Source organism: Macaca mulatta, chromosome 4, assembly GCF_049350105.2.
Source record: "Macaca mulatta isolate MMU2019108-1 chromosome 4, T2T-MMU8v2.0, whole genome shotgun sequence".
Classification (NCBI taxonomy): Eukaryota; Metazoa; Chordata; class Mammalia; order Primates; family Cercopithecidae; genus Macaca; species Macaca mulatta.
Genome location: NC_133409.1, coordinates 140,385,799 through 140,412,190, shown reverse-complemented (window position 1 = coordinate 140,412,190; position 26,392 = coordinate 140,385,799). Strand labels below are relative to the sequence as shown.

The window sequence follows — 26,392 nt, the reverse complement described above, 5'->3', positions numbered from 1 at the left end:
ATGGCGTGAACCCGGGAGGCGGAGCTTGCAGTGAGCTGAGATCCGGCCACTGCACTCCAGCCTGGGCGACAGAGCGAGACTCCGTCTCAAAAAACAAAACAAAACAAAACAAAAACAAAAATATGTGTTGGGTGAATGGTGAGTGAATGTCCACACCTGGTCTGAGCCACGCCTCCTCATGATCCACAGCCTGACCCATGCAGGCACACAGCCCGCCATTCCACAGCCCGGAAACTGTAGTCGCCTCCACTTTCCCTGACCACCCCTAACCCAGCCCTCCCACCTCACGCCCCATCTGCTTCTCTCCTCCCAACAGCCCAGTCCTTCCCCTCCCAACTGCCCTCCCACCAGCCCTCCCACCAGGCTAATTGCTAAGCCCACACTTCCCTCTTGGTCCCCAAGTCCTCCTCGTGCTCGTGGTCCACTTCCTTCAGGAAGCTTCTCCACATCACTTATTACTGTGACAACCATAACAAAGCTAAGCTTGGGGCTCTGTGCCAAGTACCCACTGAACGATTTATGTGTGTTTTCCTATTGAACTCATAGCAATATTATGAGGTAAGTCATTCGTTCCCTTTAATAGATGAGGGAACAGGTTCAGAGAGGTTGAGCGATCTGCCTGAGGTCACACAGCTACCAAATGGCAGAGGCACGTGTCCCATAATCCTGTCTGGTGTGATCCTCATTCCCCCAACTAGACTGCAAGCTTTGAGGAGTCAGGGCTTTGTCTGGACTCAGCCCACACAACCCAGATTCTGTATCCTGGGCCCACTGTGTCCAGTGTGTGGGAAATCAAAGCCATTATACTTGTGTGACTGTACATTGTGTCCCCCTCCCCCACCCCCATGAATAAAAAAATTGATGTTCCTCAGGCTGTTTAATCCCAGGGACAGGAGCTCACTGGGGAAAGTGGCCAGCACCAGCCCATTGGACCAGAGAGACAAGGAGTCTCAAAGGATCGCTGGTAACTCTTCCCCACCCCACACACCCCTCAGCCTGATGTCCTGCACCCCACCTGCCATTGCTGCTCCCACCTCCTCCCCAGCAGCTGCCCAGCTCTCTCCAGCCCAGGCAGCACACAGTCAAAATGAACAATTTAATTACAATTTACATTTATTTTCCCCCAGACAGCCAGAGCCCCCAGTTCTCCATTTTGTCACCCCACACACTTTTTCTGGGACACTGTTACCCAGAGGGCAACCAGGCCAGGCTGAACGGGGACAGGTGGAGGTAGGCAACATGGAAGGACTCCCAAGGGATCATGCCTCTCCAGCTAAGGGGGTAAAGTGCAGGGAGAAGAAGACAGCTGTGGACACTCCCCTTCATCAGCAGGGCTAATGGTTCCCTGCCCCCACCCATTAACTCAGTCATTATACTAATGATCCCTGAAAAGTGAGCCTAATGGCCTGGGAAAGGTGGCTCACGCCTGTGATCCCAGCACTTTGGGAGGCTGAGGCAGGTGGATCACAACGTCAGGAGTTTGAGACCAGCCTGGCCAATATGATGAAACCCTGTCTCTATTAAAAATACAAAAATTAGCCAGGCGTGGTGGTGGGAGCCTGTAATCCCAGCTACTCGGGAGGCTGAGGCAGGAGAATTGCTTGAGCCTGGGAAGCGGAGGTTGCGGTGAGTCAAGGTGACACCACTGCACTCCAGCCTGGGCGACAGAGTGAGACTTCATCTCAAAAAAAAAAGTGAGCCTAATGACAACTTGCACCTGGAACGCAGGTGATGCTCTCACTTGCCTGCGTCACTCATCCAGCTCCTTTCCACAGGCAACTCTGCAAGGAATGACCATCCTGAGAGAAACAAGAGCCCAGAGAGACCCAGAGAGTGATTCACCTGGTGAAGCAAGACAAGTGGCGAGGCCAGGCGCGGTGGCTTACGCCTTTAATCCCAGCACTTTGCGAAGCCAAGGTGGGTGGATCACCTGAGGTCAGTTCAAGACCAGCCTGGTCAACATGGTGAAACCCAGTCTCTACTAAAAATACAAAAATTAGCTGGGCGTGGTGGCGGGTGCCTATAATCCCAGCTGAAGCAGGAGAATCGCTTGAACCTGGGAGGTGGAGGTTGCAGTGAGCCGATATCATGCCATTGCACTCCAGCCTGGGTGACAGAGTGAGACTCTGTCTCAAAGAAAGAAAGAAAGAAAGAAAAAGAACAAGTGGCGAGAAGACCTTCTTGTCAGGGGGCTCACAGAACCAAGTTCCCAGAAGCACTTGGCTGAGAGCTCCAGGTACTCCAGCCTCATGATCCACCCTCAGCGGAGACCCTCCTCCCAGACACTTCTCTCAGACACCCCCAGCCACCCCTCTCTACTCTTCACTTGTCTTAGCGACAATTTAGTGCCTCTAAATTCCGGAACAGACTCCAGTCATCAAGAAGAAATGTCACCTGAATGAATGGACAGTTAACAAGCCAAGGACTCCAACATAGAAGGGGTCAGGGGTGAGGAATGCTGCAGTTGTTTAAGTGGAGACCTGGTGATTTCAAGTCAGGATCAGCTTTAAGGGCCCAAAAGCCAACAGGGCCAGTAAAGTGCTAACTTGGACATTATACTTATGCTAAGTTGGGTACTCAGTTCTGGGTCAAACTAGAACACAAAGCGGTAGACACCTAGCCATGCTGGAAAGAACCATGTTCAGGGCCGGGTGTGGTGGCTCATGCCTGTAATTCCAGCACTTTGGGAGGCCAAGGACAGCAGATCACTTGAGGTCAGGAGTTTGAGACCAGTCTGGCCAACATGGTGAAACCTCGTCTCTACTAAAAATACAAAAATTAGCTGAGTGTGGTGGCGGGCACCTGTAATCCCAGCTACTCGGGAGGCTGAGGCAAGAGAATCGCTTGAACCTGGGAGGCGGAGGTTGCAGTGAGCCAAGATCACACCACTGCCCTCCAGCCTGTGCTACAGAGTGAGACTCCATCTCAAAAAAAGAGAAAGAAAGAAAGAAAGGAAGGAAAGGAAAGGAAAGGAAAGGAAAGGAAGGAAGGAAGGAAAGAAAGAGAAAGAAAAAGAGAAAGAGAAAGAAGAAAGAGAGAGAGAGAAAAGAAAGAGGAGAGAGAGAGAAAGAAAAAAAGAAAGAAAGAGAGAGAGGGGAGAGAGAGAGAGAAGAGAGAGAGAGAGAGAAAGCAAGCAAGCAAGCAAGAAAGAAAACATGTTCAGGTAAAAATAACATCTGCCACTTACTGAGCACCTACTATGGGCAGTCGCCATGGTTCATGCTGGGTAGACATTCTCTTGTTTGACCCTCACAACAACTGTTATTAAGCCTGTGTGACAGATGAGGAAACTGGGGCATGAGTCAAGTTGTTAGTAAGTAGTGACGCCAACTTTCAAAGTTCAGCACCCTTGGCAGAGAGACTAGACTTAGCCATGCTCCAATCCAGGAGCAGAATTAGGACCCAATGGGAAGAATTGTAGGGACTTCATAAGACTTGAGTCGAGGGAGGGTTTGTTAGGTAGTGAGCTCCCCGTCCTGGAAATGTGTGAGCAAACACTAGATAAACATCTTCAGGAATCCTGTTGCAGAAATCCCTGGATGGGTCCTAGTTTAGCTGCCCTACAAGCTCTGAGATTCTATCTTGTACCCTGTGAACTATACAGAGCCCTGAAGCCCTCCCCACCCTTGCCTCAGCCCTCCCTATACCTTTCTGAAGGCCCAAGGTGCCTCATTACAAGCCCCCCACCTGTGAGTAGGATGCCCCTTGAAGATATTGGTCAGAGAGCGCCCCAGAACTCAGGGAGCCTAAGCTCTGAGGGCCTCCCCTGAGGCTGATTTGCTCTCCGGAGAGGCAGGCAGGGGCGAGTGAAGTCAAGCTGCTTCTTGCACACCTGCCCTGGCCTCTCCCATCGATACAACCAGGAGCCATTTCTGAGGAAATGAGAGTAGAGGGGCAGAGTTGGTAGGTGGGCGTAGGGCAGGCCCCAGGGGAGAGCAGGGTCACCCTGTAGTTAACTGAGAAGGCCCTGCCTTGAATTTCAGGATTCCTATGTGGGAGCACTGGAATGTGATCCCCTGCTGGGACTCAACCCAGGGAGAAGCACCCAACACAGTCTCCCTGCAGCCCACCTGAGGGAACGAGGCTCTTTCAGGCCAGGCAGGGAGCGGGGGGTGGAGGAGACACACGACCGGCATCCAGCCCTAGCCCAAGCCACCAATTAACTTCATGGCCCGAGGCAAGTTACGTCACCTCTTGGCCTGTTTCCTCCTCTGTACAGTGATGATAACATCCCGCCAGTGAGTCCTGATAAAGATAAATAACAAGGCCCTGTGGAAAGCTGACTGTGTTTATACCCTTGTAAAGTGCTATTATTACCCGGGGGGACCTTGGGGAGGGCCCCTCCTGGTCTGACCTGAAATGTCACTCCCAGACAGGATGCTGGATCCTGTCCTTTCCTGAGGGCAGCCCAGGGGTGGGTAGGGCCTGTTTCTAAAGAAGAGAACCCAGCACTCGGCAAACACGTACTGATGTTGGTGATGATCTTTGGATGATGATGGTGATGGAAACTGATTCTATCTGTGCACCACACCCTGTCGGCAGGGCGGGCTCAAACACAGGGGCGGCAGTTACCCTCCTGTGCATCACTCCCACCCACCCCTTCCCGCCAGGAAAGCTGTCCACTCACACCCTGTCCTTCCCTCGAGAGGAAAATTCCTGTAGTAGACCCCATGAGCCAGAAGCAGTGACCAGGGTAGGGGAAAGGAAAGGTTGGGGGCCACACTGAGCTGCAAGTCGACTCCCCCAAGCCCCACAAACATGCTCATCGAAGCAATTATGACTTGCTCTAGGGAGACCCCAGGGGTCAGGCCAGGATCTGGGGACCCAGAGAATGAGAATAACTGCCCCTTCTTGATTTGTTCAGCAAAGCGACAGCCTGAGGGACTTAAGAGTTGTGACTTCTAAGGGAACAGCTGGGTTGTTAACACAACTTGCAGGAGTCTTGTCTACTTCCAACGTGGTGCCATGTTCATCGTTTCATTGGTTACTTCTCATACCAGCTCCATGTCTTCCAGGTGCAAACACTGAGCCCATTTGGGTAACCGAATGCTTAAGGTAGCAGAGATAATGACCAAGTCAGGACCCTGGGTCTCTTAAGCCAGCCTCTGGCTACCGCATCATAGTATCTATCCATTGATAAGGCGGAACCTGCACTGACGCATGAGTCCCAAGCACGGCCAGGACCCCTAACTCTGGTCCTGGCATAGCCATACCTGCTCCCCCACATCCACCCTCCTGTTCGGAGACACCCACCACCCCGACTGTGGAGGTCACGAGTAGTAGCAGGGGCAAGTGTATGAGGACATCCAAACAGAATCGAACTGCTTGGATAAGCTGCAGAGAGAAGACGGCATTTCCCTACTGCAGCGTGGAAAACTGCCATGAATCCAACCTGCAGCAGGTGACCCCTCTGGTCCAGAGATCAAAAGGATATAAGGGGGAGAAGGGTTTGGTGCCAGCTCTGGGGTTGTGGCAGCTGCCCTCTTGAGCTCTGCTGGGCCCCACTCGAAGGGCCTTTTCACATCCTGTTGTGGCCAGTTGTCACTGCCCATTTCCCTGACAGAAAGTGACACCTGAGGTCGGGGGGGTCTGGAAGCTTGCCAGTCCAACCCCCACTCAGTGGAGGTGAGCTCCAGGAAATGAGGCCCAGGCAGCAGTGTCCTGGACAGTAGGAGGGGGAGGGAACTGGATGGGGTGTCTTGCCTGGGCTTGTTTCCTTGGTGAGGAATTCTTCATTCCTCATTCTTCACCTGGGCCCTGAGTGGCTTATCACAAAAGCAGGATTTCCTTTAGATGAACCGCACTGGGGTTTCAGATAGAAATGGAGTTTTGGAGGAAAGGAAGCCAGCAAGAGAAGGAAGAGGAGAGAGGCAGCCTCAGGACAGAGAGAGGAGCTCCTGGAATGAATCAGCACTAGGGTGTGTGTGCAGCACATCCCCATTGGACCCTGCGCTTCTAGGCAGGTGCTCCAACGTGGCGGCTCTGTTAGCGCCCAGCCTTGTGGCAGGGTAGAGGCATCCTAACAGTCCATTCCTGAAGAGACATTCTCTAGGAAAGACACTTAGCAAGCCAGATTATCTAGTTACACATTACACCATGTTTTTTCATTTTGCGATAATCCTGGGATTTTAGTAAAGTCCTGTTTAAAGGTCTAGTCTTGACTCAGCCATGCTGGGGGCAGCTAAGGAGGATCCAGGGTCCATCTCTGGGCCAAGGTGGTAAAGGACAGCAGTGCCCTTTGGGGCCTGCCTACTTGCAAGGGCATCAGTGAAGGCTCCCCGAGAAGGTGAAGGTATGTCTTCTGTAGCTGTGTCCACTCCACTGCACTCCCCACCTGTTGTCAGCCTCAGACGGCTGGGGCTCTACCTCATTAGGGCAGTCCTCACAGGCCCCTCTTTTGGCTTCTAGGACTCCAGCCATCCCACCGCTTTCCTTCAACAGAGCATCCGTCCCCGGCAACTTTAAGTTCATGGCCAGGGCTTCTTGGAGGAGAACAATAAATGACTGGCCGGGTGTGGTGGCTCATGCCTATAATCCCAACACTGTGGGAGGCCGAGGTGGGTGGATCACCTGAGGTCAGGAGATCGAGACCAGGCTGGCCAACATGGAGAAACCCCATCTCTACTAAAAATACAAAAATCAGCTGGGCGTGGTGGCAGACACCTGTAATCCCAGCTACTTGGGAGGCTGAGGCAGGAGAACTGCTTGAACCCGGGAGGCGGAGGTTACAGTGAACTGAAATCATGCCATTGCACTCCAGCCTGGGCCACAAAAGCGAAACTCCGTCTCAAAAAAAAAAAAAAAAAAAAAAAATCACAGACTTGTCACAAAAACCATAACTGCCCCAAATTCCCCAGAGTGAAACCCTTACCTCAATTAGGCCTGCCCTGTGTCCAACTCAGTACCACACCAGAAAAGATTCCCTAAGAAGATGATATCCACTGGGCCAGAATTTAAAAATAATTATATTAATAATAAATATGTTAAATTACATTTAAAACAATAAATAGAAAAATAAACTGATAAATAAAATCAACAGGTACAAAATGTTTCAAAATTCCAACCAAAAAAAACACACACGGACAGTCAGCAGACAAGACAAACGGACAGAACGGGAGGGTGCTAAACGCAATCACAGGAACCCTTCACAGTTGATGTCTCGGCTCCCTCCTCGCCTGGTCACCCTTCTCTCCCCAGCCTGGAGACAGACCAGGAGACTCGGAGGCTGACATCTCTGGGGACTCCAGCCAGCACAGGGAAGCATCGGGTCCCACCTCCATGCCTTCTGCAGAGCAACCCTGAACCCTGGGGAGGGTAGGTTCAGAGGACAGGAGTGTGAGGCAGAGGCTGGATCACGGTGGGGCAGAGGGTGGTGAGGACCGGGACGTCCCTACAGAGGCAGGTCGGTGCTGTTGTGCCGGGTTTTCCTGGCGGTGCCGTCGTCTCGGGGCAGAGCTCTTTGCAGGTTGGACATGGCCACTGTCTTTTTGAGGTCAATCACGGCGTAGGAGTCTGAGCTTCGGGCAGGGTGGGTGGTGGGCATGGGGGCTTGGGGGCTCGAGGGGTTCTGGGGCCCCTTAGGGCGGTCTCCACCCCAGCCCTTTAGCTCCACCTGGATGTAGTTAAGTTGCCTTGGGGGCTCGGGCCCCGGCCGGCGGAAATCAAAGTTGAAGACCCTTGGGGAGCCGCGGCGGCGGGTCAGTGGCACAGGAAAGCTGCCATGGCTGCGGATAGCGGCCCGGGTGCTGGTGGGCTTCTGCAGTGGGGTCTCGTCCTCCTCACCATCAGGGAAACCATTGGAAGAGGGTGTGAGCCCATCCCTTGAGTCCCCATCATCCCCAGCCTCCCCTCCCAGCTGCTGGGCTTGGCTCTCCCACACAGGGGGCAGCGGGGGCAGGTTCTCATAGTGCAGCAGGGCGGCCCGGCGGTGGGCAAGGCCATTCCAGCCCGGCTCCTCTGGGTTCAGTCTCCAGCCGGCCCCTCGCCGCAGCCCCCCACTGACGTTCTCGTAGGTGCACTTGGGCTGGGCTGGGCACTCGGAAGGGGCCTCATTGTTATTATTGTGGTGTGGGGGGTCATGCAGGCTGGGACAGAGGCCCTGGCACTTCACCATGTGCCGCCGAGCAGGGGTCGGGCCCAACACAAACTTCACCTGGCCTGGCTGCAAGAACACCTGTGGGTCCCGTTGGTCAGGACCCCGGGCCTGCGAGAGGAAGGGCGCCTGACCCTCAGGCAGGGGCTGCAGGCAGTGGCGGCCCCTGCGGTGGTCATCTTCACTGGCCGGTGTGTTGACATAGGTGTGGGACTGGGGACAGAGAGTCCAAGTGAGGCAGGAGTGTCCCAGGGCAGGGAGAAAAGAGAACAGAAGGGACAGAATGAGAGAAGAAAAGCACACAGAAAAAGAGCTGGAGTTTCTTCTTCCTTGTCCTCCAACTCTTCCAAGGAAGCTACTCCCTTTTAGGGACAGGAAGGGACCCTAACAATGTTCTTCCCCTTCCCGTGATCCTTACTGGGAGGAGGTGGCCTTATTTCCTATCCCTCATCCCCACCCAGACCAACAGGGTAGGGGCTGGCCGGCTGCTTGCTCACCTGCTCATCAGGAGCAATGAGGGCATGGGTGGACTCTTCCCCAAGCGAGGGGTGCCGTAGGCTGCTCGTTGAGAGCCGCCGGGGAGCTGAGAATCGTGGGCCCTCTCCAGGGCAGCCATTGGAAAAGCTGGAGACAGTGTAGCCTAGAGCTGGACACAGGGGAGACAAGTCCAGGGGAGGGGAACTTAAGCCACCTGACAACCACTTGCAGCTGTGTGTGCGGCATTCTGGGACTCCTCCAGTGGAAGAGAGATGTTCTCAGGGCCTCACAGTGGTTAAACCCCACTGAGCTACCAGCCCCCATTATCCTTCATCTTTCCTCTGCTCTTCAAACCCTGCCCTTTCCCTCAAGCTCAGCTTGAAGCATCTCACCACTGTCTCCATTATAGCCTCACCCAAAATGCATAAAGCACATCTTGTTGTCACTGGATCATCCCTTTGCTTCATTCTAGGTCTGCCAGTAAGGTCCAGGGAAGTTCCTCAAAAAAAGGACTGTGCTTCTATTTCTCCTGTCCCCCATGGGCCAGTCCAGGGAGCTCAGAACACCAAGCAGGTGCCTGGTCTGAATTCAATGACTGAATAAGCAGAAATTGTAGGACCCTCTCCAGAATACAGTCATGGCCAGAGATGCTTGCACCAGCAGCAAGGAAAGTATATGGGGATGACCCAATAGACAGAGGAAGAAAGCAAAAAAACTCCAGATTGCCGTTTCTACGGAAACCCGAAGTCTTCCTGTCTGCTCCCCAATCATCCGTCAATACAAGGCCCAGGACTCAACAGCCTCAGCCTGAGTCACCTAGCCCAGCCCAGGATTTATCGATCCTCAAGAACGGTTCTGATCATGGACAACTGTCCTGGAAGGCTGGCTCACCCAGCCTTCCCCTAACCTGCCAGCTTGACTCATCCCTCCAAGATTTGTGCTTCCTGGGCCTGTGCGTGTGTATACACTGGGGGCTCCTCACCATTGGGTGGCTGGGGGGCTCGAGGGAGGTCAAGCTCAGCGGGGTGGCTATTGCGGGTGATGATGACAGGTTCTTCCATCACATTGATGCTGTTGCACTGCATCAGATCCTGAAGGAGGTTGAAGATTTCCTCAGCCCGGGAACACTTAAATGCAAATATTCCTGGAGAAGGAGAGGAAGAAATGACCCTGGGCCCAATAGGGTAGGACCAGAGGAGCTCAACAGATGCATAATGTGCAGGAAATGTCCTTGAACTCCAGTCCCAGTCCTGCGGGGCAGGAGAGCCTCTTCTCATCCCGAGCATCCTTTTTCTTTTCTTTTTTGAGACGGAGTTTCACTCTTGTTGCCCAGGGTGGAGTAGAATGGTACGATCTCAGCTCACTGCAACCTCCACCTCCCAGGTTCAAGAGATTCTCCTACCTCAGCCTCCCAATTAGCTGGGATTACAGGTGTCCTACACTATGCCCAGCTAATGTTTTGTATTTTTAGTTGAGATGGGGTTTCACCATGTTGGTCAGCCTGGTCTCAAACTCCTGACTTCAGGTAATTCGCCTGCTGCGGCCTCCCAAAGTGCTGGGATTACAGGCATGAACCATCATGCCCGGCCTCCACCTTGATTTTGATTCTCTTCTTGTGATACCTGAACTCACACATCCTTATGAAAATGATTTCACCTCAGAGGAATATAGCTGGAGTGTTTAATGTGGTGTGGGCGTGGTGGGGCAGGGTACCTTGGGTACCAGGGTACCCTGTCGCCCAAGCTGGAGTGCAGTGGCGTGATCTCGGCTCACTGCAAGCTCCGCTTTCTGGGTTCACGCCATTCTCCTGCCTCAGCCTCCCGAGTAGCTGGGACTACAAGCGCCCGCCACCACACCCGGCTAATTTTTTGTATTTTTAGCAGAGACGGGATTTCACCGTGTTAGCCAGGATAGTCTCAATCTCCTGACCTCGTGATCCATCCACCTTGGCCTCCCAAAGTACTGGGATTACAGGCATGAGCCACTGCACCCGGCCAGGTGAGTGAACATTCTACGTCACATGCTGCCCCCATCTTCCTCTGCCTAACACCCCCTGCTTCCTAGGAAAAAAAGCTCCATCCAGAGCACCAGTCCTCAGATCACTGATGACAAGAGGGTCTACTCTGTTCCCTGCTTATTCACTTATTAGCCCAGTGCGTGGCCAGAAAGCGAATGCCTACTGTATACAGGTCCCTGACCTCATACATTAAACTCTGGTGTGGGAAGAAAGAAATGATGGGCAGACTAGCTAAAGGCAAATATGGCAAGGCAATCACATGGCTCCTCAATGCAGCCAGCCTTACAGCCCTTCAAACTGCAACACTGCAACTCAAGGTCCCAGGAACAGCAGGACTGGGCTGAGTGTTTGTGAATCAGGGGACTCAAAGATGCCCTTGGGGTCTTGGGCCAGCCTGGACTCCCACACTCCCCTCTGTAACAGGCGGACCTGGGACCTAGGGGAGGCTACTTGGGGTGTGCCTGTGCATATACCCACAAGTAAGACACAATTAGGCTGTGGAATGGGATAACTGTGGTTTGCACAAATAGGATGGGGAGGAAATAGTGAAGAAAAAGAACTACTCTGGCAAAATACGACGAGAAATACAAAAGACTGGGAAAGCCTGGAGTTGCAGGGAACCCTGTGCTGGGGCCAGGGGTAGCCCCCCTGGGAACCCAAGTGTAGATCAAACATCACTAGAAGCACGGATATCTCTGCCCACTCTGCCTGCTGACCCAGCGCCCATGCCTCTGCCTCATGAACTCCAAGGGTAAGATGTATGGAGGGCTGTCTCCTCCAGCAAACATGACCTCAGAGGCTATTTTGTTGGCAGCCTCATCAGAGAAGCTTCTTCATTCCACCTCTGCATAGTCATAATCCCAAACTGCACTGAACACAATCCCATACAGTATTCCTTTTGCACAGCTTAAGTCTGAATCCTAAGAGATAAACCCAGACCATGCCACTCCTTCAGAGAGCCGTGGCTGGCTCTAGCCTTGATCTCATGGAATAACCTACCACCCCTGACCTCTGACTGCAGGGAGAATACATCACACTCTACTGCCCACAGGTGATGGGGACAACATTAACCTCTTAAGAGCTAATCTGTACATTAGGAACCCTAGAGTCCTGCATAAGCCCCTATCCCACGGTGGAGCAGGGCCTGGTACTCACCCTGACCTGTCTGACATCGGCGGCCACTCTCAAAGGAGAAGAGGTTGGAGTCATAGCCATAGCGCCGCAGGCAGAGGTAGGGCCAGCGGACGGCCTCACGCCGATGCAGGTGCAGCACCAGCTCACTCTGCGTCAGCTCCATCACCCCAGAGCCCAGCTCTACCCCCTCGTCATCCACATTTGTCACCTGGAGGGGAGAGGACAGAAGGGTCAACGAGTGAGTCCAACAAGTGTTCGCATGGGTCCCTGAGCCACTGGGAGACAATCTGATGCAGGACAAGAGGTGGGGAACCAAAGGTCACATCTGACTATTACAGACTCTACTGAATGCTACATAACTATATGAAGCAGTTTCATGGACCCACAGCAGTTCACTGGGCAAATCCCACTTCTCTGGGGCTGAGTTTTGTCATATGGACAGTGAGGGAAGAAGTAGGTAGTTGACCTCCAAGGTCAGTCGGTTAGATAACAAACGTTAGATGACCCCCAGACAGCCCATGGCTTAGTATCCAAGGGCCAGGTGTTAATGGGGAAGGAGTTCAATTGTAAATTCAAAATCTTGAGACTGGGACACCCTGACCTAGGAAAGTCAAGCCCAAGGCAGAACCAATACATATCTCCTCTACCCTGTCCCCAGCTGTGTGCCCTTGCTGAGGGCTCCCTCTTCTGGTGGGCTGGAGAAACATGTGCTTCAAGATGCCCCAGAATGAGGAGGAAGGAGGCTCCCTCTACAGAGAGGTGGGGCAGGGGAGCGCACAGGTGGACTTGGGTCTGCCCTCAGCTTCCCACAGCAAACAGCAAACACTGATGTTGTACTTACTGTGTGCTAAGCACTATTTAATTTTATTTATTTATTTATTTATTATTATTATTTGAGATGGCATCTCACTCTGTCGCCCAGGCTGAAGTGCACTGGTGGGATCTCGGCCCACTGCAACCTCCAACTCCTGGGTTCAAATGATTCTCCTGCCTCAGCCTCCCAAGTAGCTGGGATTACAGGCGTGTGTCACCATACCTGGCTAATTTCTGTATTTTTAGTAGAGATGGGGTTTCGCCATGTTGGCCAGTCTAGTCTCTAACTCCTGATCCTCAGGTGATCCGCCCGCCTTGGCCTCCAAAAGTGCTGGGATTACAGGCGTGAGCCACTGTGCCTGGCCACTAAGCACTATTTTAAATACTTTACATATATTAACTCACAAATACAGAATTTTGTTTTCTCTAAAACAAAAGGGGGGGGATATATAAAGGTATAAAAACACACTGACAACAGTTCCAAAAGCATCATTATGGCATTTTTTCATTCTTGGTAATATCAAGAGCCATGAAAACAGCAGTAGTCTGGGCCTCTTTTCCTCAGGCTACTTGAGAGGGTGTGAGCTCGAGAAGTCTCCATAAGCCTACAACTCAGCCTGGCATTTGATTTGCTGTTAGAGAAGCGGAGACAACTCCATTAAGTTGTGTCTGAGCCCAAGAGGCCATGTTGGGAACGCAGGAGAGGAGAGGGCTCTGGGTACCTTGAACTTGGTGGGGTGGTTGTCCGGAACGCTGTCTCTGTTCAGGCAGCTGCAGCAGCTCCCCATGGTGTCAGAGCAGCCAGCCTGCCCTAGGAAAAACATACAGGATATGCAGGTCACCAACTTCAGCTTCAAAAAACCCTGCTCTGGGGAACTCAGGAAGAAGCACTCATTGTGATCACCTACTCTTTGCAAGAGACTGTGTGATACAGACCCTCCCTCAAAGACTTCACATTCTCAATCCAGGCCAGACACACATTTGATAAACCTTAACTCAAGTTACAATGTGTTAAGGATGAATGCTGATGGGGGGCTGGAGAGAGCTTCTCAGAGGTAACCTTCGATCTGGACCTTGAGAAGTATGTAGGATTCTGACCCATGTAATGACAAGGGAAGGACATAGGCAGGAAGAAAAGTAGGGGCCCAGGAGAAGTGATCTACAGCAGATGGAGGTGGGTGCCAACCCAAGGCCCTTATTTGGATTCAGCAAAGAAATTGTCACTTGGGGGGTATCAGACACTTTGGCCTGTACCTGTCTCTTTTTTCCTCCCTTTTTAGCTCATCCATTCCACTTCATCCAAGTTCTCTCTTCTCCCTTACTACCATCCCAACATCCAGCGCAAATTTATCTTTTTGATATCCTCTTCAAATGAGTTGTTACATTGTGATCAAAAAGATACATTCGGAAGACTGAACATTTAAAACTGTGCACAATTTTAATAACCTGAATTGGATATTTCTTCACACACACAAAATGCTGGGTTTGCTTCCCTTTGTCTGAAGGGGAGACCAGAGGCGTTACTATTTGGCTCTTCCCTCCAGGATTCTGGTACTTGGATGATATGTCACAACAGTCAGGGCTGTGCCTAGAATGAAGAGGACACCACCCAGGCCTGAATGACCTAAGGGAACAAGAAACGCATGGACCAATACCAAGCAGAAGTTTTAAGGGGTTGCAACTTGTCACAAGAAATGAGTCTGTAGGATTGGCTATCCTTCTAGAACTCCTGCTGAATGGTAAAGCTTTGAATAACCAGGTGACCTGTATCCTCTGTTCCTCCCAACTTGGGAAACGCCATAAAACTGACTCCTATACACAGCTCTTACCTCACCCAGGCCATTGGGAAGGGCATGGGGAAGGGTTCCCACTTTATTCCCCCTGTCCTTGCTGGGCTGTCATGGCAAACAGTCTGCAGAGAAGTCACCTGGATCCCTCTGGGATACACCTGGGGCTCACCTAGCATAGGAAACAGAGACACTGATTAATAAAACCTTCTATCTTCACCCCCAACTGTTAATTAAACTGACCTGGCAGTCCATCCCACCTGGATATGTGTTTCAGCCCTAATGGGACAAAAACACCAATGAAGAAAGTAAAATCAAGGGCAAAGAGAGCACAAATTCCAAGCCCCATGGGCCCTGAGAGGGACAGACTCCCAGAGCATCAATGAGTTTGAAGTCTAAGACAACCCAAAGCCTTTCTTTTTTTTTTTTTTTGAGACGGAGTCTCACTCTGTCACCCAGGCTGGAGTGCAGTGGCGCGATCGCAGCTCACTGCAAGCTCTGCCTCCTGGGTTCACGCCATTCTCCTGCCTCAGCCTCCCCAGTAGCTGGGACTACAGGCGTCCGCCACCACGCCCGGCTAATTTTTTTGTTTTTTTTTTTAGTAGAGACAGGGTTTCCCCATCTTAGCCAGGATGGTCTTGATCTCCTGACCTTGTGATCCACCCGCCACAGCCTCCCAAAGTGCTGGGATTACAGGTGTGAGCCACCACGCCTGGCCAAGGCCTTTTAAGTCACTTTAGGTGTCTCCCTCTGAGTCCTGTTACAACAAACATCAAAACCATCACCTTACCTTTGCAGAGAACTTTAACTCTACAAAGAGCTTTCTCAAAAGGACACTGTGATATAGTAGAGAGAGCACTGGTTTAAGATTCAGGAAACCAATATTCCGGTCAGTTTTGTTGCTACTAAGTATCTGGGAGACTTAAGTCAACCCCCCAACTCCCACCTAAGGTCTTAGTTTTTGGGGAAACCATCTATAAACTGGGGAGCTTCTAGCTTAAATAACTTGTAAGGCAAAAATGTAAGACAAACATCACTAAAATTGACATGTTCCTCTTCCAAGACAGGCTGCTTCAATTTCGCATTTGGAAGCTTGATAGATTTTCTGCTCCCCAAGCTCTGAAAGGTCTAATTTCAACATAAATGTTAACAGTAAGCCAAAATTTCAGGGCCTCTGAGCCCAAGGTAAACACGTCAACAAGCCAGGACCCTGCAGACCCCTGGACATTCCACATTCCTGCTCTGGAGAAACAATACTTCCCAGGGCCCCTTGCACCCTGCAACCTTGGACAACTTCCAGGTAAAAGGACCCCATCCCCTTGGTCTGGCTTATTTTCTGGAAGGAAGAAGCAGGCTCAGGGAGGTGTGCAAGGACTAAAGACAGGTTGCTGGGAAAATACTGGGGCTTGAGCCACAGACGGGGTGGGGGGAGGGTGGGGGCACCAAGAACTCTAGGGTGCAAGATGGGGGAGGGGTTGCACTTCCCTATCACCATCTCTTCTCCTTAAGATATCAGGATGGACCACATAGCTCACTGAGGAAGGACTGCATTGAGTGGAAATGGCGAGAGGCCTCTGGTCTTGGATAGGTATGATCAGGGGCAGGAGTTAGATGGGGTGTGGGGGCTGAAAACGTATGAGGACGTTTGGGGAAACATGAGCAAGAATTTTGGATGTGGGCATTTTGGATAGTGCAAGGAGAATACGGATATGAGGGATCCTAGGAATTTCCGGGCAGTGGAAGCATTTGGGGGCATCCAAGAGAAATGTTGGGTCCGTGCGCATAGCAGATTTGCTGAGCGAGTGAGGGGGTTCTGAGGGCTCCAGGAGATGCGATGGTGTGTCCAGGGCGGAAAGGGTAGAGGTGGGTTAGGGGAGCCAGAGTCTGCAGGACTGTCAGGGGAATTTCTAGACGCCCGTAAGGAATGAAGAGGTCTGGGTGCGCGCTCTCCCCGGATCCCCGCCCCCAGCCCCGGTGCTCCGCCGCCCGCCTGCCCGGGGCTTCCTAGGGAGGGAGTGGAGACTGCGGCGCGGCGCGACGCGGCCTCGGTGAAGCCGCCTCGTCCCCGCCCCGCCGCGCCCCGACTCACATCGCCCCGCGGCCCGGGCGGCGCCGGGCCCCGCTCCCGGGTCCCGCTGCAGCAGCCGCCGCCCGCCCAGAGCTAAGGCCTCCCCGCCCCGCCCCGCCCCGCGGCCGCGGGGTCGGAGGTCACCGGCAGCACCAACGAGACGCTGCGGGCGGGCGGACCCGAGCGGGGGCGACCGGCACGCAGCCTAGAAGGTCCCTTTGGAGGACTTTGCAGTCGGGAGCAGTGAGCATGCGCAGACGCTAGAGGGCGCTCCTGGCCAGGGGCTGAGAAAGCCCGGCGGGGGGGAAGGGCGGAGCCTGCGGCGGAGGCGGGGCGCAGAGGCGGGGCTGAGGACACCAAAGTTGGGGGTGCTGCAGCGAGCGAAAAGGGGATGGAGGGTTGGGCGAGAAACGAAGGGAAGGGGAGAGGGTCTGAAGGGACCTGAAGGGAGACAGGCAAGACGATGTAACCCGGAAGAGGGCTGAGGGGAGGGGAAGGGGCCAGGGGGACCACTGGAGACAAGGGGGAGAGAACTGAAGGGAAACACGCGGAGGGGCGGGGCTGGGAGACCAGAGGGAGAGTTTGGGGAGACCTGGGAACTGCAGAGGGACAGGGCTGCGCGCCCGGCGAGTCGTTTCCATTCAGCGAGTGGTTGAGAACCCAGCGTAAACGCGGCTCCCGGCGTCTACTGGATGCCCGCCGGGCGCAGTCCCAGCCTGAGCCCCTGCACCTGCATGGCAGAGGCCGTGGAGCCCGCACATTTCCACCCTGAGATCCCACAAATGTGGTTTTGTTTTGCTTTCCCCCCCGCCCCCAATCTGCAGCTCCAGGCCCCTCCCTGAGCCGCCCCTCTCCACCAGCAGGGGAGGGGCGAGCGGGGACCCCTGGGGCGTGGGAGAGGAAGGGCCGCGCTGTTAGTGAGGGCGGGGGCCGGCGGGGGCGGACGGGGGCGGGCGCTGACGCCTTCGGGTGGGGTCTGGGTGAGGGGCCTGACGGCAGAGTCGGTCCAGAACTGCCCGGACAGCGACGCACAGCGATGGTGAGACCCCAGCCAAGTCCTGGTCCACTCCCCTAAAATCCCAGCAGCCAGACCCGGAAGCCCAGCGGACTCGGGAAACTCCGCGTCCCAGCCCCGGAGGCGGGCCCGCCAAGTTCTAGAAAAGCTTTGGGGATCTACCGAGAGGGCACTCGGCGGGACCGGGCACTCCCCTTCCTTCTCCCTCCCACTGTCCCCAGAAATCTTCCCATCCCTCCACCTCCCCAAGCCCTAAGTCCTCTCGGGCTCTGCCCTTCAGGGCAGCGGGGGTTGGGGATGTCCAGCTCCTGAGCCCTCTTGCACCTGCACAGAGGCAAGACAAGGGATTCAGCTCTGTCCCTTATCTGAGGTGGGAGGGGGAAGGGAATTATGGAGGGAATCCAGCTGGCCTGTTAGTAAGGGTGTCCCAGTGCTAGGTGGAGGTGGAGTCTGGCTGCCTTTGGGGAGATGGAAGGGTGAGGAGTAGAGGCCTGATTTCTGAGCGTTGTTTCTGTGTTGGACAATTCCATGCAAACTAGAGCTAAAATGGAAGAGGGTGCAAGTCATTCTCCTGGGGCCCCAGATGCTCCCTCCTTTCTTGCTGCCTGGAGCAGGGGCAGTGCTGTTAGTGGCTACTCCGGGTGTGAACAGCCCATCCTGGCCACCTTCCACAGGAAGCCTGACCTGAGGGACAGAAGAGGAAGGAAGCAGGTGGGTGTGAAGCCAGGAAGGAGGGAAGGGTGGCACAGGACATTTGAAGTGGGAGTGGAGGGGCAGTGCTGAGGAGGGTTCAGTGCTGGGAAGCAATATTAACTGTTACGGTCCAAACCCTCACCTCAACCCCAATACAAATCCCTGGCCCAGTCTTACAGAGGCCAGGGATTTGATGATGACCCTCCTGTGCCTAGCTACTTTGAGAATCTATCCCAGCTCTCAGAAGCCAGATGCCCCTAAGGCTTCCCTTAGCCGCTGGTATGATCTTGGGCCAGTTAATTGTTTCAACTGTCAAGTGGAATAAAAGAAATTACCTCATAAGATTATTGTGAGGATGGACTATATCATATAATATTCTAGAAGAGTCCTTGGCACAGAGTAAATATTATTAAAAAGTTTGCTCTGGTTATTTTTTTCTCCAGGGTTTGTATCTGCCCAGAGCTCTGATCCCATTCTACCTGGTTTCATCTTTGTCTTACCCACTATGAGCTCCTTGAGGGCAGGGCTCATCTCTTCTCTACATTAATAGTCACTTTTTTTTTTTTTTTTTTTTTTTTGAGATGGAGTCTCACTCTGTCGCCCAGGTTGGAGTGCACTGCACTGCAACCTCTGCCTCCCAGGTAGGTTGGAGCGATTCCCCTGCCTCAGCCTCTCTAGTAACTGGGATTACTGGCACACATCACCATGCCTGACTTATTTTTGTATTTTTAGTAGAGACGGGGTTTCCCCATGTTGGCCAGGATGGTCTCGATCTCCTGACCTCAGGTGATCCGCCTGCCTCAGCCTCCCAAAGTTCTGGGATTACTGGCCTGAACCACTGTACCAATAGTCACTTCTTACCCCCAAGATATTGTAGTCATATCAGGAGTTGCCGAGAGGAAAACTGAAGAGATGAACTTAGATTATCCAATGCAATTGCTGCTATATATAAAAGTGCAAGGTGTTCCTGTCCTCGAGGAAGTCATAGATGAGGAGCCGAGAGAGATGCAGGGAGCAGAGAAAAACATTAGGTGCTAAATCTTGGGGCACTGAATCTTGGGGCACTGCTTGCTTCAGTTGCTCAGGGAAGGGAGAGCTGGTATGGTCACAGAGGCTGAGAAGGGTTTCCTGGTAAGGAGATCCTTTTTTTTTTTTTTTTTTTTTTTTTTTTGAGACGGAGTCTCGCTCTGTCGCCCAGGTTGGAGTGCAGTGGCCGGATCTCAGCTCACTGCAAGCTCCACCTCCCAGGTTTACGCCATTCTCCTGCCTCAGCCTCCTGAGTAGCTGGGACTACAGGCGCCCGCCACCTCGCCCGGCTAGTTTTTTGTATTTTTAGTAGAGACGGGGTTTCACCGTGTTAGCCAGGATGGTCTCGATCAAGGAGATCCTTTAACCAGAGGCCCAAGCCTATGTAGCTGGAAAAACTGGACCCATGTAGGAAGTTGTGAAGAAGCATGCTCACTGGGGCTGTGGGTGCATGGTGAGAAATGGTGGAAGTTAAGGCTGATGAGGTAAGGAGAGAGGGGCCAGCCTGCCCAAAGGCCCACCAGAAAGGCAAAGTGCCCTCTCCTTCTACCATGGGCCTCCGCTTACCTCCATCCCAATCTTGGGAGACCCCAGAATTTTGAACTTCAGAAATTCTGGACCAAAAGACATGACCTCAAGACCTGGCTCCGCCACTTACTGGCTGTTTGACCTCAGGCATGTTACTCATGGCCTGATCCTCAGTTGGGCCATCTGTAAGACGGGGATAATACTACCTAAGTCATTTGGGTGTTGGGAGGACTGAGGGAAATAATACCTATAAAGCACTTAACACTTCCTAGCACATTGTAACGGCCTAATACATGAAGGTGTTCTTATTGTTTTGGGGTAGCCTTTGCCACTAATGTCAGTGCAGAACTCTGGCTGGCCCCACCAAGAGGACAGCCCCAAGCCCCAGGATCCAGGTCCGCCAGCCAACTCAGACAGTGACTCAGACCACCTGCCGGCGGAGGACCCTGAGGACACCTCTGCTCAGGTAGTAGAGTTGTGCCCTTCCTCTGAGACCAACATATCCTCTATCCTGTGGAGTGGCCACCTTTTTCCACTAACCCGTAGTTTGACTTCGTGCCTAATCTCTTACTGCCTTTCTCTCTTTTCAGGAATTCCTGTCTGTGCACCTGCTGAGAACATGGGGTTTTGACTTTAAACTCATTCACATGAATATCCATTACCTCTCCTAGGGAATCTGTGTTGTCAAAGCAGACTCTAGGGGCTTTGGCCCCAAGGCGTGAAGGGGGTTAAGAAGGGAAAGCATAAGAAGGGAAGCTGTTTTGGGGTGTGGGGCCTCCCCACCCTCCCTCAAGGAAGACCACAGATACAGGCATCAGTCAGCTATCCTTGCGCTCAGTGAAGATCTGGAAGGAGGACCCTCCCAAATGGAGGGCATGCTTAGAAGCTGCTCTAGATTGGAGAAGAGGTGGCAATGACTAGGGGGAAAGGAGAAAGAAAAACCTAGTTTCACTCCTCCCCTTCTTCCATGTCTCCTCAGGGTCCTTCAGTTCTGAGCTTGGGTTCCCTTTGCCTGGACACCAACCAAGCCCCCAAATGGACTGGGCTTCGGACCCTCCTGCAGCAACTCCCTCCACAGGACATTGATGTGGGTCTCCTCTCCCCATCTTCCCTCTCTTGCCTCTCCCTGCCCCTCTCTTTTCTTACTGTGGGAAGAACCTCAGTCCAGAAGTTAGGGGATGTGGATTTAAGGCCCAGCTATGCCACTGGTTGGGGTGTCATTCTCCCCCTGCCTGAGTTTTCACGTTGGCAGTAACAATAGCGGGTGCAGTAACATCTGCTCTGCCCACCACAATGCTTAGTTCAAGAGCAAATGAGAAAATGGACATGAACGACTTTTGAAACGGATAATGGAATGTACAAATGTAGAGAGTATGGTTGTTACATATTTATTGAGGGTCTACATGTGCCCAGCCTAAAGGCTTACAATTCAGTTGGGGAGGCAAGACAGGAGTATATGAAATAATTTGAGGAAATGCAAGAATTGGAAGTGATACTGAGCTCTTAGCTCACTGGGAGCAAGGACCTAATGGTGACAGGGCTGAGTGCTGTGGGCCTGTCAGGACCTGATTGATGACCATTCCTAGGGGGGCAGGGGGAGACTCAGGTGGCCTTTCCTGAGCTCCTTTCCTTCTTCTTCGATTTCCCCTTCTATGCCATTATCTCTGGCATCTCCCTGAGGTTCTACAATGTTTCTCTGACCCAGCAGCCAAGCCTTTCTTCCTCCAACCAATGCTCAATCTTTCCTGCTGGAGCTCTCCCAGTAACTGTAGAGGACTGTTTCTGCAGGAGCACTACTGCCTGGCCCTTGGGGAGGAGGAGCGGGCCGAGCTGCGGCTCTTCTGTTCCAGGCGGAAGCAGGAGGCCCTGGGACAGGGGGTAGCTCGCCTGGTGCTTCCCAAGCTTGAAGGACACACCTGTGAGAAGGTCTGTAGCACCCCTCCCCTCAAGTTCCCCTTCCTCTATTCTTTGCCCTCTCATTTCTGCAGAAGGGGCTAGCTTCTGGAACTCTGGTTGGGAAACAGGAAAAACAGAAACCAAGTTTGGGAGCTCTTGGTGTAGGCTGCAGTGGATGTGGGCTTGCTAGGGTATGGTGAGAACAGGTTGGGATCAGATTGCAAGAGCAAGGAGGGAAGTTAGGACGGTAGTGCCTACTCGGACCAACTCAGCACCTCCCCTCTGACAGTGTAGGGAGCTGCTGAAGCCAGGAGAGTACGGAGTGTTTGCAGCCCGGGCAGGGGAACAGCGTTGCTGGCACCAGACTTGCTTTGCCTGCCAGGCCTGTGGCCAGGCCCTGATAAACCTCATCTACTTCTACCATGATGGACAACTTTACTGCGGCCGCCATCATGCAGAGTTGCTGCGCCCGCGCTGCCCGGCTTGTGACCAGGTACAGCCTTGAGGGGAGGAACTGGGGGTCTGCCCAGGGTCCAGAGTGGCAGGATACAAAGGAACACTCTCCTGGGCCACAGTTTCTCACAGTATCAGGGAGTGGGGAGAAGTAGGAACCAGCCTGGGCAAGTTCACTGTGTTCTGACTTGAGCTCTGGGCATGTGGGACCCGGTGCCCTTCTGCCTGTGGCCTCCCCCACTGCAGAGGTCCTCAGATGTTCTTGGAATGACAGAATTTCTCTAGAGCAGGGACTCTTGGACACATGCTCATCTTAGTAGATGCCAAGTGCCCAGTGCTGTGCCTCATCATGCTAGAAATTCCCTTGATGTCAGCATAAAAGGAAGCCTGGAGCCCTGGGTTGGGAGTCCAGACCCCCAGGTCGCACTTCGGATTGTGCCACTTGCTAGCTGATGTCCTGGCTAAGCCAATCAGTCCTCCCTGTGTCCATGAGTGGCTGAGTGAATCAAATGGGAATGTATGCAGATGTGCTTTAGCGTTAACTGGGTAAAAGGCGTGGTTACTGGATGAATGAATGAGTGAATGAATGAATGAAACGTTCCCCTCTCCCTCTCCCAGCTGATCTTCTCCCAGCGCTGCACCGAGGCAGAGGGACATCACTGGCATGAGAACCACTTCTGTTGCCAGGACTGCGCCGGGCCTCTGGGCGGGGGACGTTATGCCCTGCCTGGGGGAAGCCCCTGCTGCCCCAGCTGCTTCGAGAACCGCTACTCGGATGCAGGCTCGAGCTGGGCCGGGGCACTGGAAGGGCAGACATTCCTTGGTAAGGGAGAGGATGCAGAGCAAAGCGGGAGGGAGCTTGGGCTGGGCTGTGGGGGTTCTCCCGGGCTGGGACCCTCGCCCCGGTCCCACGCCGTCCCGCCCCTCCAGGAGCACCCCCACCGCACCCCCCAGATCCGAGCCTCGGGGCCCGCAGCTCTCACCGCGCGTCCCTGGCCGGAGCGTTCCGAGGGCCTCCCGAACCCACCCCGCGCCGCGGTCGGGGTTGCGGCGCCGGACTCCCTCCCAGGCGCGGGACGCGGCCGCCCTCTGGTGGAGGCGGGGGACCCTGGCGAGGACTCGCGGCGGCGGCGGTGGCGGCGGCGCGCACGGCCCAGGGGCTGGGCTGGGCGGGGCGAGAGGCTGGGCTTCACCCCCGCTAGCTGCGGTGGAGGTCCAGCTCCGCATCTCTGAGACCAGCGTTTCCGACCCGGCCCGGAACAGGGGAGACTGGACCAGACCGAACTGGAGGAAGGGACCAAACCTCGGTGAACTCTGCGACCCTCTCCCGAACACTCCTTCTCGCTGCCGCCGGCGGTTCCTGCCTGCAAACTCAGACGGGGCTGCCTGGATCCAGTCCCCAGCAGGAGAACCGACCTGGGGAAAAAGCGGAGGCACCCAAAGGGCAGGAGCAGTGCCGCTTGGAGACTCTTTGTGATTCCAAGGACACCCCTTTCTCCACCTGCTCCTCCTCCTCTGACTCGGAACCTGAAGGCTTTTTCTTAGGCGAGCGCCTTCCCCTGTCCTGGAAAATCCTCGGAAGCCTCCAAGCAGAGGACAGCAACGCCTCTAAGAAGCACTGCACCATGTGCTAGTGGCGCAGCTCAGAGAGGGGGTGTGAGTGGGAGGAAAGGGGTCTGTAAAGCGGGAGAACAAGGCTAGCCTCCCCTAACAATCCTAGACTGAGACGCAGTCAGGCGCACGCCTGCGAGAGGCGGCGAGGTGACAAGTTTGGAGTGCGCCCCCTTCAGCACAGCGCGTTAGGACTTTTGGTGGAGACTTTCTTGGCAAAACCCATTCCCCAAAGTTACGCTTCCCCTGCTGAGATAGCCCCTACCCCCACCTCCACAGGCTGGGACAGCCCCGTCCCCACCATCCTCCTCCCGAGCCAATTAAATGATCATAGCACGCGTGACGGTTACCGGCTGGAGAGCCGGAGGTGGGACCGGGAGCAGGGGACCGTAGAGCCGGGCCGCGCTCCTCCCCTCCTAGAGTTCGTGGACGCGCAGCAGGGTGCCGTCCCTCTTCCGGATGTCGGACTAAGCGAACAGCGCTCCCCTGCCGGTTGGTAGCAGCCGGAAGTGCCAAACCGGAGGTGCGTCATTCACCCGCGACGCTGATACGGTTCCTCCACCGCGGCCCATGCGAAGGTTCCTACTATGGCTTCCAGCGGGGTCCCGGTGAGCGCTGCTGGCTCGGCTAATGAAACTCCCGAAATACCGGACAACGTGGGAGATTGGCTTCGGGGCGTCTACCGCTTTGCCACAGATAGGAATGACTTCCGGAGGTAACCGAGCCCAAGAACTTGGTCCTTCTCTGGCCCTTACGTCGGTATTCCCCTTTCTCGCGAGGCTGGCGCCTCAGGGTTTTTTGTTTTTGTTTTTTTGGTTTTTTGTTTTTGTTTTTTTTGAGACGGAGTCTCGCTCTGTCGCCCAGGCTGGAGTGCAGTGGCGCGATGTCCGCTCACTGCAAGTTCCGCCGCCTCCTAGGTTAACGCCATTCTCCTACCTCAGCCTTCCTAGAAAATGGGACTACAGGCGCCCGCCACGACGCCCGGCTAATTTTTTTGTATTTTTAGTAGAGACGGGGTTTCACCATGTTCGCCAGGATGGTCTCGATATCCTGACCTCGTGATCCGCCCGCCTCGGCCTCCCAAAGTGCTGGGATTACAGGCGTGAGCCACCGCGCCCGGCCTTGTTTTTGTTTTTTAACATTGCCAGCATTGTGGCGTCCTCGTAGCTCTGCCTGTGCGTCACTGAGGTCCTTGGCCAGGAGGGAGAGTTCCCGTGTGGCAAAAGCGATCTTTCGTTCGTGTGGCTGTATCTGTATGTCACCCTGATCAAGGGAAGAGGTGCCAGCACGTAAACAGGCTTTTTTGGCGCTGGACTAGTGCTGTCGCTGGGCTTTGCGGATCTTACTTTTCTTTTTTTTTTTTTGAGACGGAGTCTCGCTCTGGCACCCAGGCTGGAGTGCAGAGGCGCGATCTCGGCTCACTGTCCCTTCCGCCTCCCGGGTTCAAGTGATTCTCCTGCCTCAGCCTCCCCAGTAGCTGGAATTACAGGCACGCGCCACCACACCCAGCTAATTTTTGTGTTTTTAGTAGAGACGGGGTTTCACCATCTTGGGCAGGCTGGTCTCAAACTCCTGACTTCTTGATCCACCCGCCTCGGCCTCCCAAAGTGCTAGGATTACAGGCGTGAGCTACCCCGTCTGGCCACATTTATTTCTTTTTGAGACAGTCTCGCTCTGTCACCCAGGCTGTAGTGGCACGACCTCAGCTCACTGCAATCTCGGCTCCCGGATTCCAGTGATTCTCCTGCCTCAGCTTCCCCAGTAGCTGGGATTACAGGCGCGCACCACCACACCCAGCTAATTTTTGTATTTTTAGTAGAGACGGGGTTTCACCATGTTGGCCAGGCTGGTCTTGAACTCCTGACCTCGGGATCCGCCTGCCTCGGGCTCCCAAAGTGCTGGGATTACAGGTGTGAGCCACCTCACCCAGACTTATCTTACATTTATTAGGCACAAAAATAAACTCCAAATTCCCACGTGGGTCTTGAGCAACCTGCCATGTCACAACCATGTATTAACACCTCGGGAAGGTGGTGGTGATGGAAGCTTTTTCCCCCAGTACATTTCGTTAACTGTACAACAGATTCAGTGACCACAGGGTTAGTAAAACACATTTTTTTCCAGGAACTTGATACTAAATTTGGGACTCTTTGCTGCGGGAGTTTGGCTGGCCAGGAACTTGAGTGACATTGACCTCATGGCACCTCAGCCAGGGGTGTAGCCAAGTAGGTAAGCACTGAACCACACCCCTGCGTGTCTTAGGAGACCTAGAGACTGGGAGAAGCAATGTTTTCTGTCAACTGTTCACGAAATGTACAAAAGAATGTGATGTAAAACCCTTAACTATTCCTAGTTAAATGTGTTTTCAGATGTTGCAAGGGATTTAAGTATCTCTTACCAGTTTCCCTCCCATACTTTTCTAGTTCTAATGCCACCTGTTGTCTTATCCGATTGCAGACAAATGGAATCCTGTGCTGAACCCGAATCTTCCAAAAAACAGCCTACAATCTGTGACCACCACAAGATGTGCCCTGATGGCAGCTGAAGTTTGATTCAGATGGGCACTTTTCTTCCCTCTCCCTGCCTAGTTTCCTTTTGTTCCTTGAGTCCACGCAGAATTCCATTCTCTGGTCAGCAGACAGGCTTAAGCTAAAGTATGGCCTCTGTTCTATAAAGTTCTGTACATAGTTCCCAAGCTTCTGCAGGGGGTGATCTTTGCTCTTGTCCTGAGAAATAACAGTGCTGTTTTAACAAACATTTGAAATAAATACCGCACACAAAG

At 53.7% G+C, this 26,392-nt stretch overlaps 3 protein-coding genes across 17 annotated transcripts; 2 read left to right on the top strand and 1 right to left on the bottom strand.

The window, feature by feature from the left end:
* Positions 1-6,949: 6,949 nt before the first annotated feature.
* FRS3 (fibroblast growth factor receptor substrate 3) lies at positions 6,950-16,483 on the bottom strand. Of its 4 annotated transcripts, XM_015136327.3 has the most exons (8): positions 16,410-16,483; positions 14,363-14,492; positions 13,980-14,121; positions 13,256-13,344; positions 11,742-11,928; positions 9,552-9,713; positions 8,590-8,738; positions 6,950-8,305 (listed from the first exon to the last, which is right to left on the bottom strand). In XM_015136327.3, exons 4-8 carry the CDS (start codon positions 13,319-13,321, stop codon positions 7,391-7,393), a joined length of 1,479 nt encoding a protein of 492 aa, XP_014991813.3. In that variant the 5' UTR covers positions 13,322-13,344; positions 13,980-14,121; positions 14,363-14,492; positions 16,410-16,483; the 3' UTR covers positions 6,950-7,390.
* Positions 16,484-16,712: 229 nt separating this feature from the next.
* PRICKLE4 (prickle planar cell polarity protein 4) lies at positions 16,713-24,124 on the top strand. Of its 12 annotated transcripts, XM_077999979.1 has the most exons (9): positions 16,744-17,427; positions 17,943-18,114; positions 18,678-18,737; positions 19,973-20,116; positions 20,630-20,737; positions 21,439-21,576; positions 21,836-22,039; positions 22,618-22,822; positions 23,263-24,124. In XM_077999979.1, exons 2-9 carry the CDS (start codon positions 17,950-17,952, stop codon positions 23,631-23,633), a joined length of 1,395 nt encoding a protein of 464 aa, XP_077856105.1. In that variant the 5' UTR covers positions 16,744-17,427; positions 17,943-17,949; the 3' UTR covers positions 23,634-24,124. The 12 variants fall into 12 exon arrangements, with proteins under 12 accessions (XP_077856107.1, XP_077856110.1, XP_077856105.1 ...); XM_077999981.1 differs by lacking the exon at positions 18,678-18,737 and having other exon boundaries at positions 16,713-17,427; XM_077999985.1 differs by lacking the exon at positions 18,678-18,737 and having other exon boundaries at positions 17,256-17,427; positions 18,078-18,114.
* Positions 24,125-24,161: 37 nt separating this feature from the next.
* TOMM6 (translocase of outer mitochondrial membrane 6) lies at positions 24,162-26,391 on the top strand. The gene is given in 3 exon segments (NM_001193443.1): positions 24,162-24,325; positions 25,735-25,839; positions 26,068-26,391. Coding segments are annotated over 2 exon segments (225 nt in total). The 5' UTR covers positions 24,162-24,197; the 3' UTR covers positions 25,832-25,839; positions 26,068-26,391.
* The last annotated feature ends 1 nt before the right edge of the window (position 26,392 follows it).

What these genes read in the sequence shown, in the direction of transcription:
- PRICKLE4 (XM_077999978.1), top strand. Translation starts at nt 17,932, where the DNA reads ATGCAAACTAGAGCTAAAATGGAAGAGGGTGCAAGTCATTCTCCTGGG. An exon ending in CTGCAACCTCTGCCTCCCAG is followed by an intron (nt 18,738 to 19,972) that starts GTAGGTTGGAGC and finishes GTTTTGGGGTAG; the next exon opens with CCTTTGCCACTAATGTCAGT. An exon ending in TCCCTCCACAGGACATTGAT is followed by an intron (nt 20,738 to 21,438) that starts GTGGGTCTCCTC and finishes CTGTTTCTGCAG; the next exon opens with GAGCACTACTGCCTGGCCCT.
- FRS3 (XM_015136327.3), bottom strand. Translation starts at nt 13,321, where the DNA reads ATGGGGAGCTGCTGCAGCTGCCTGAACAGAGACAGCGTTCCGGACAAC. An exon ending in ACCACCCCACCAAGTTCAAG is followed by an intron (nt 11,929 to 13,255) that starts GTACCCAGAGCC and finishes TCTCCCCTCCAG; the next exon opens with GTGACAAATGTGGATGACGA. An exon ending in AGCCCCCCAGCCACCCAATG is followed by an intron (nt 8,739 to 9,551) that starts GTGAGGAGCCCC and finishes CCCTGTGTCCAG; the next exon opens with CTCTAGGCTACACTGTCTCC.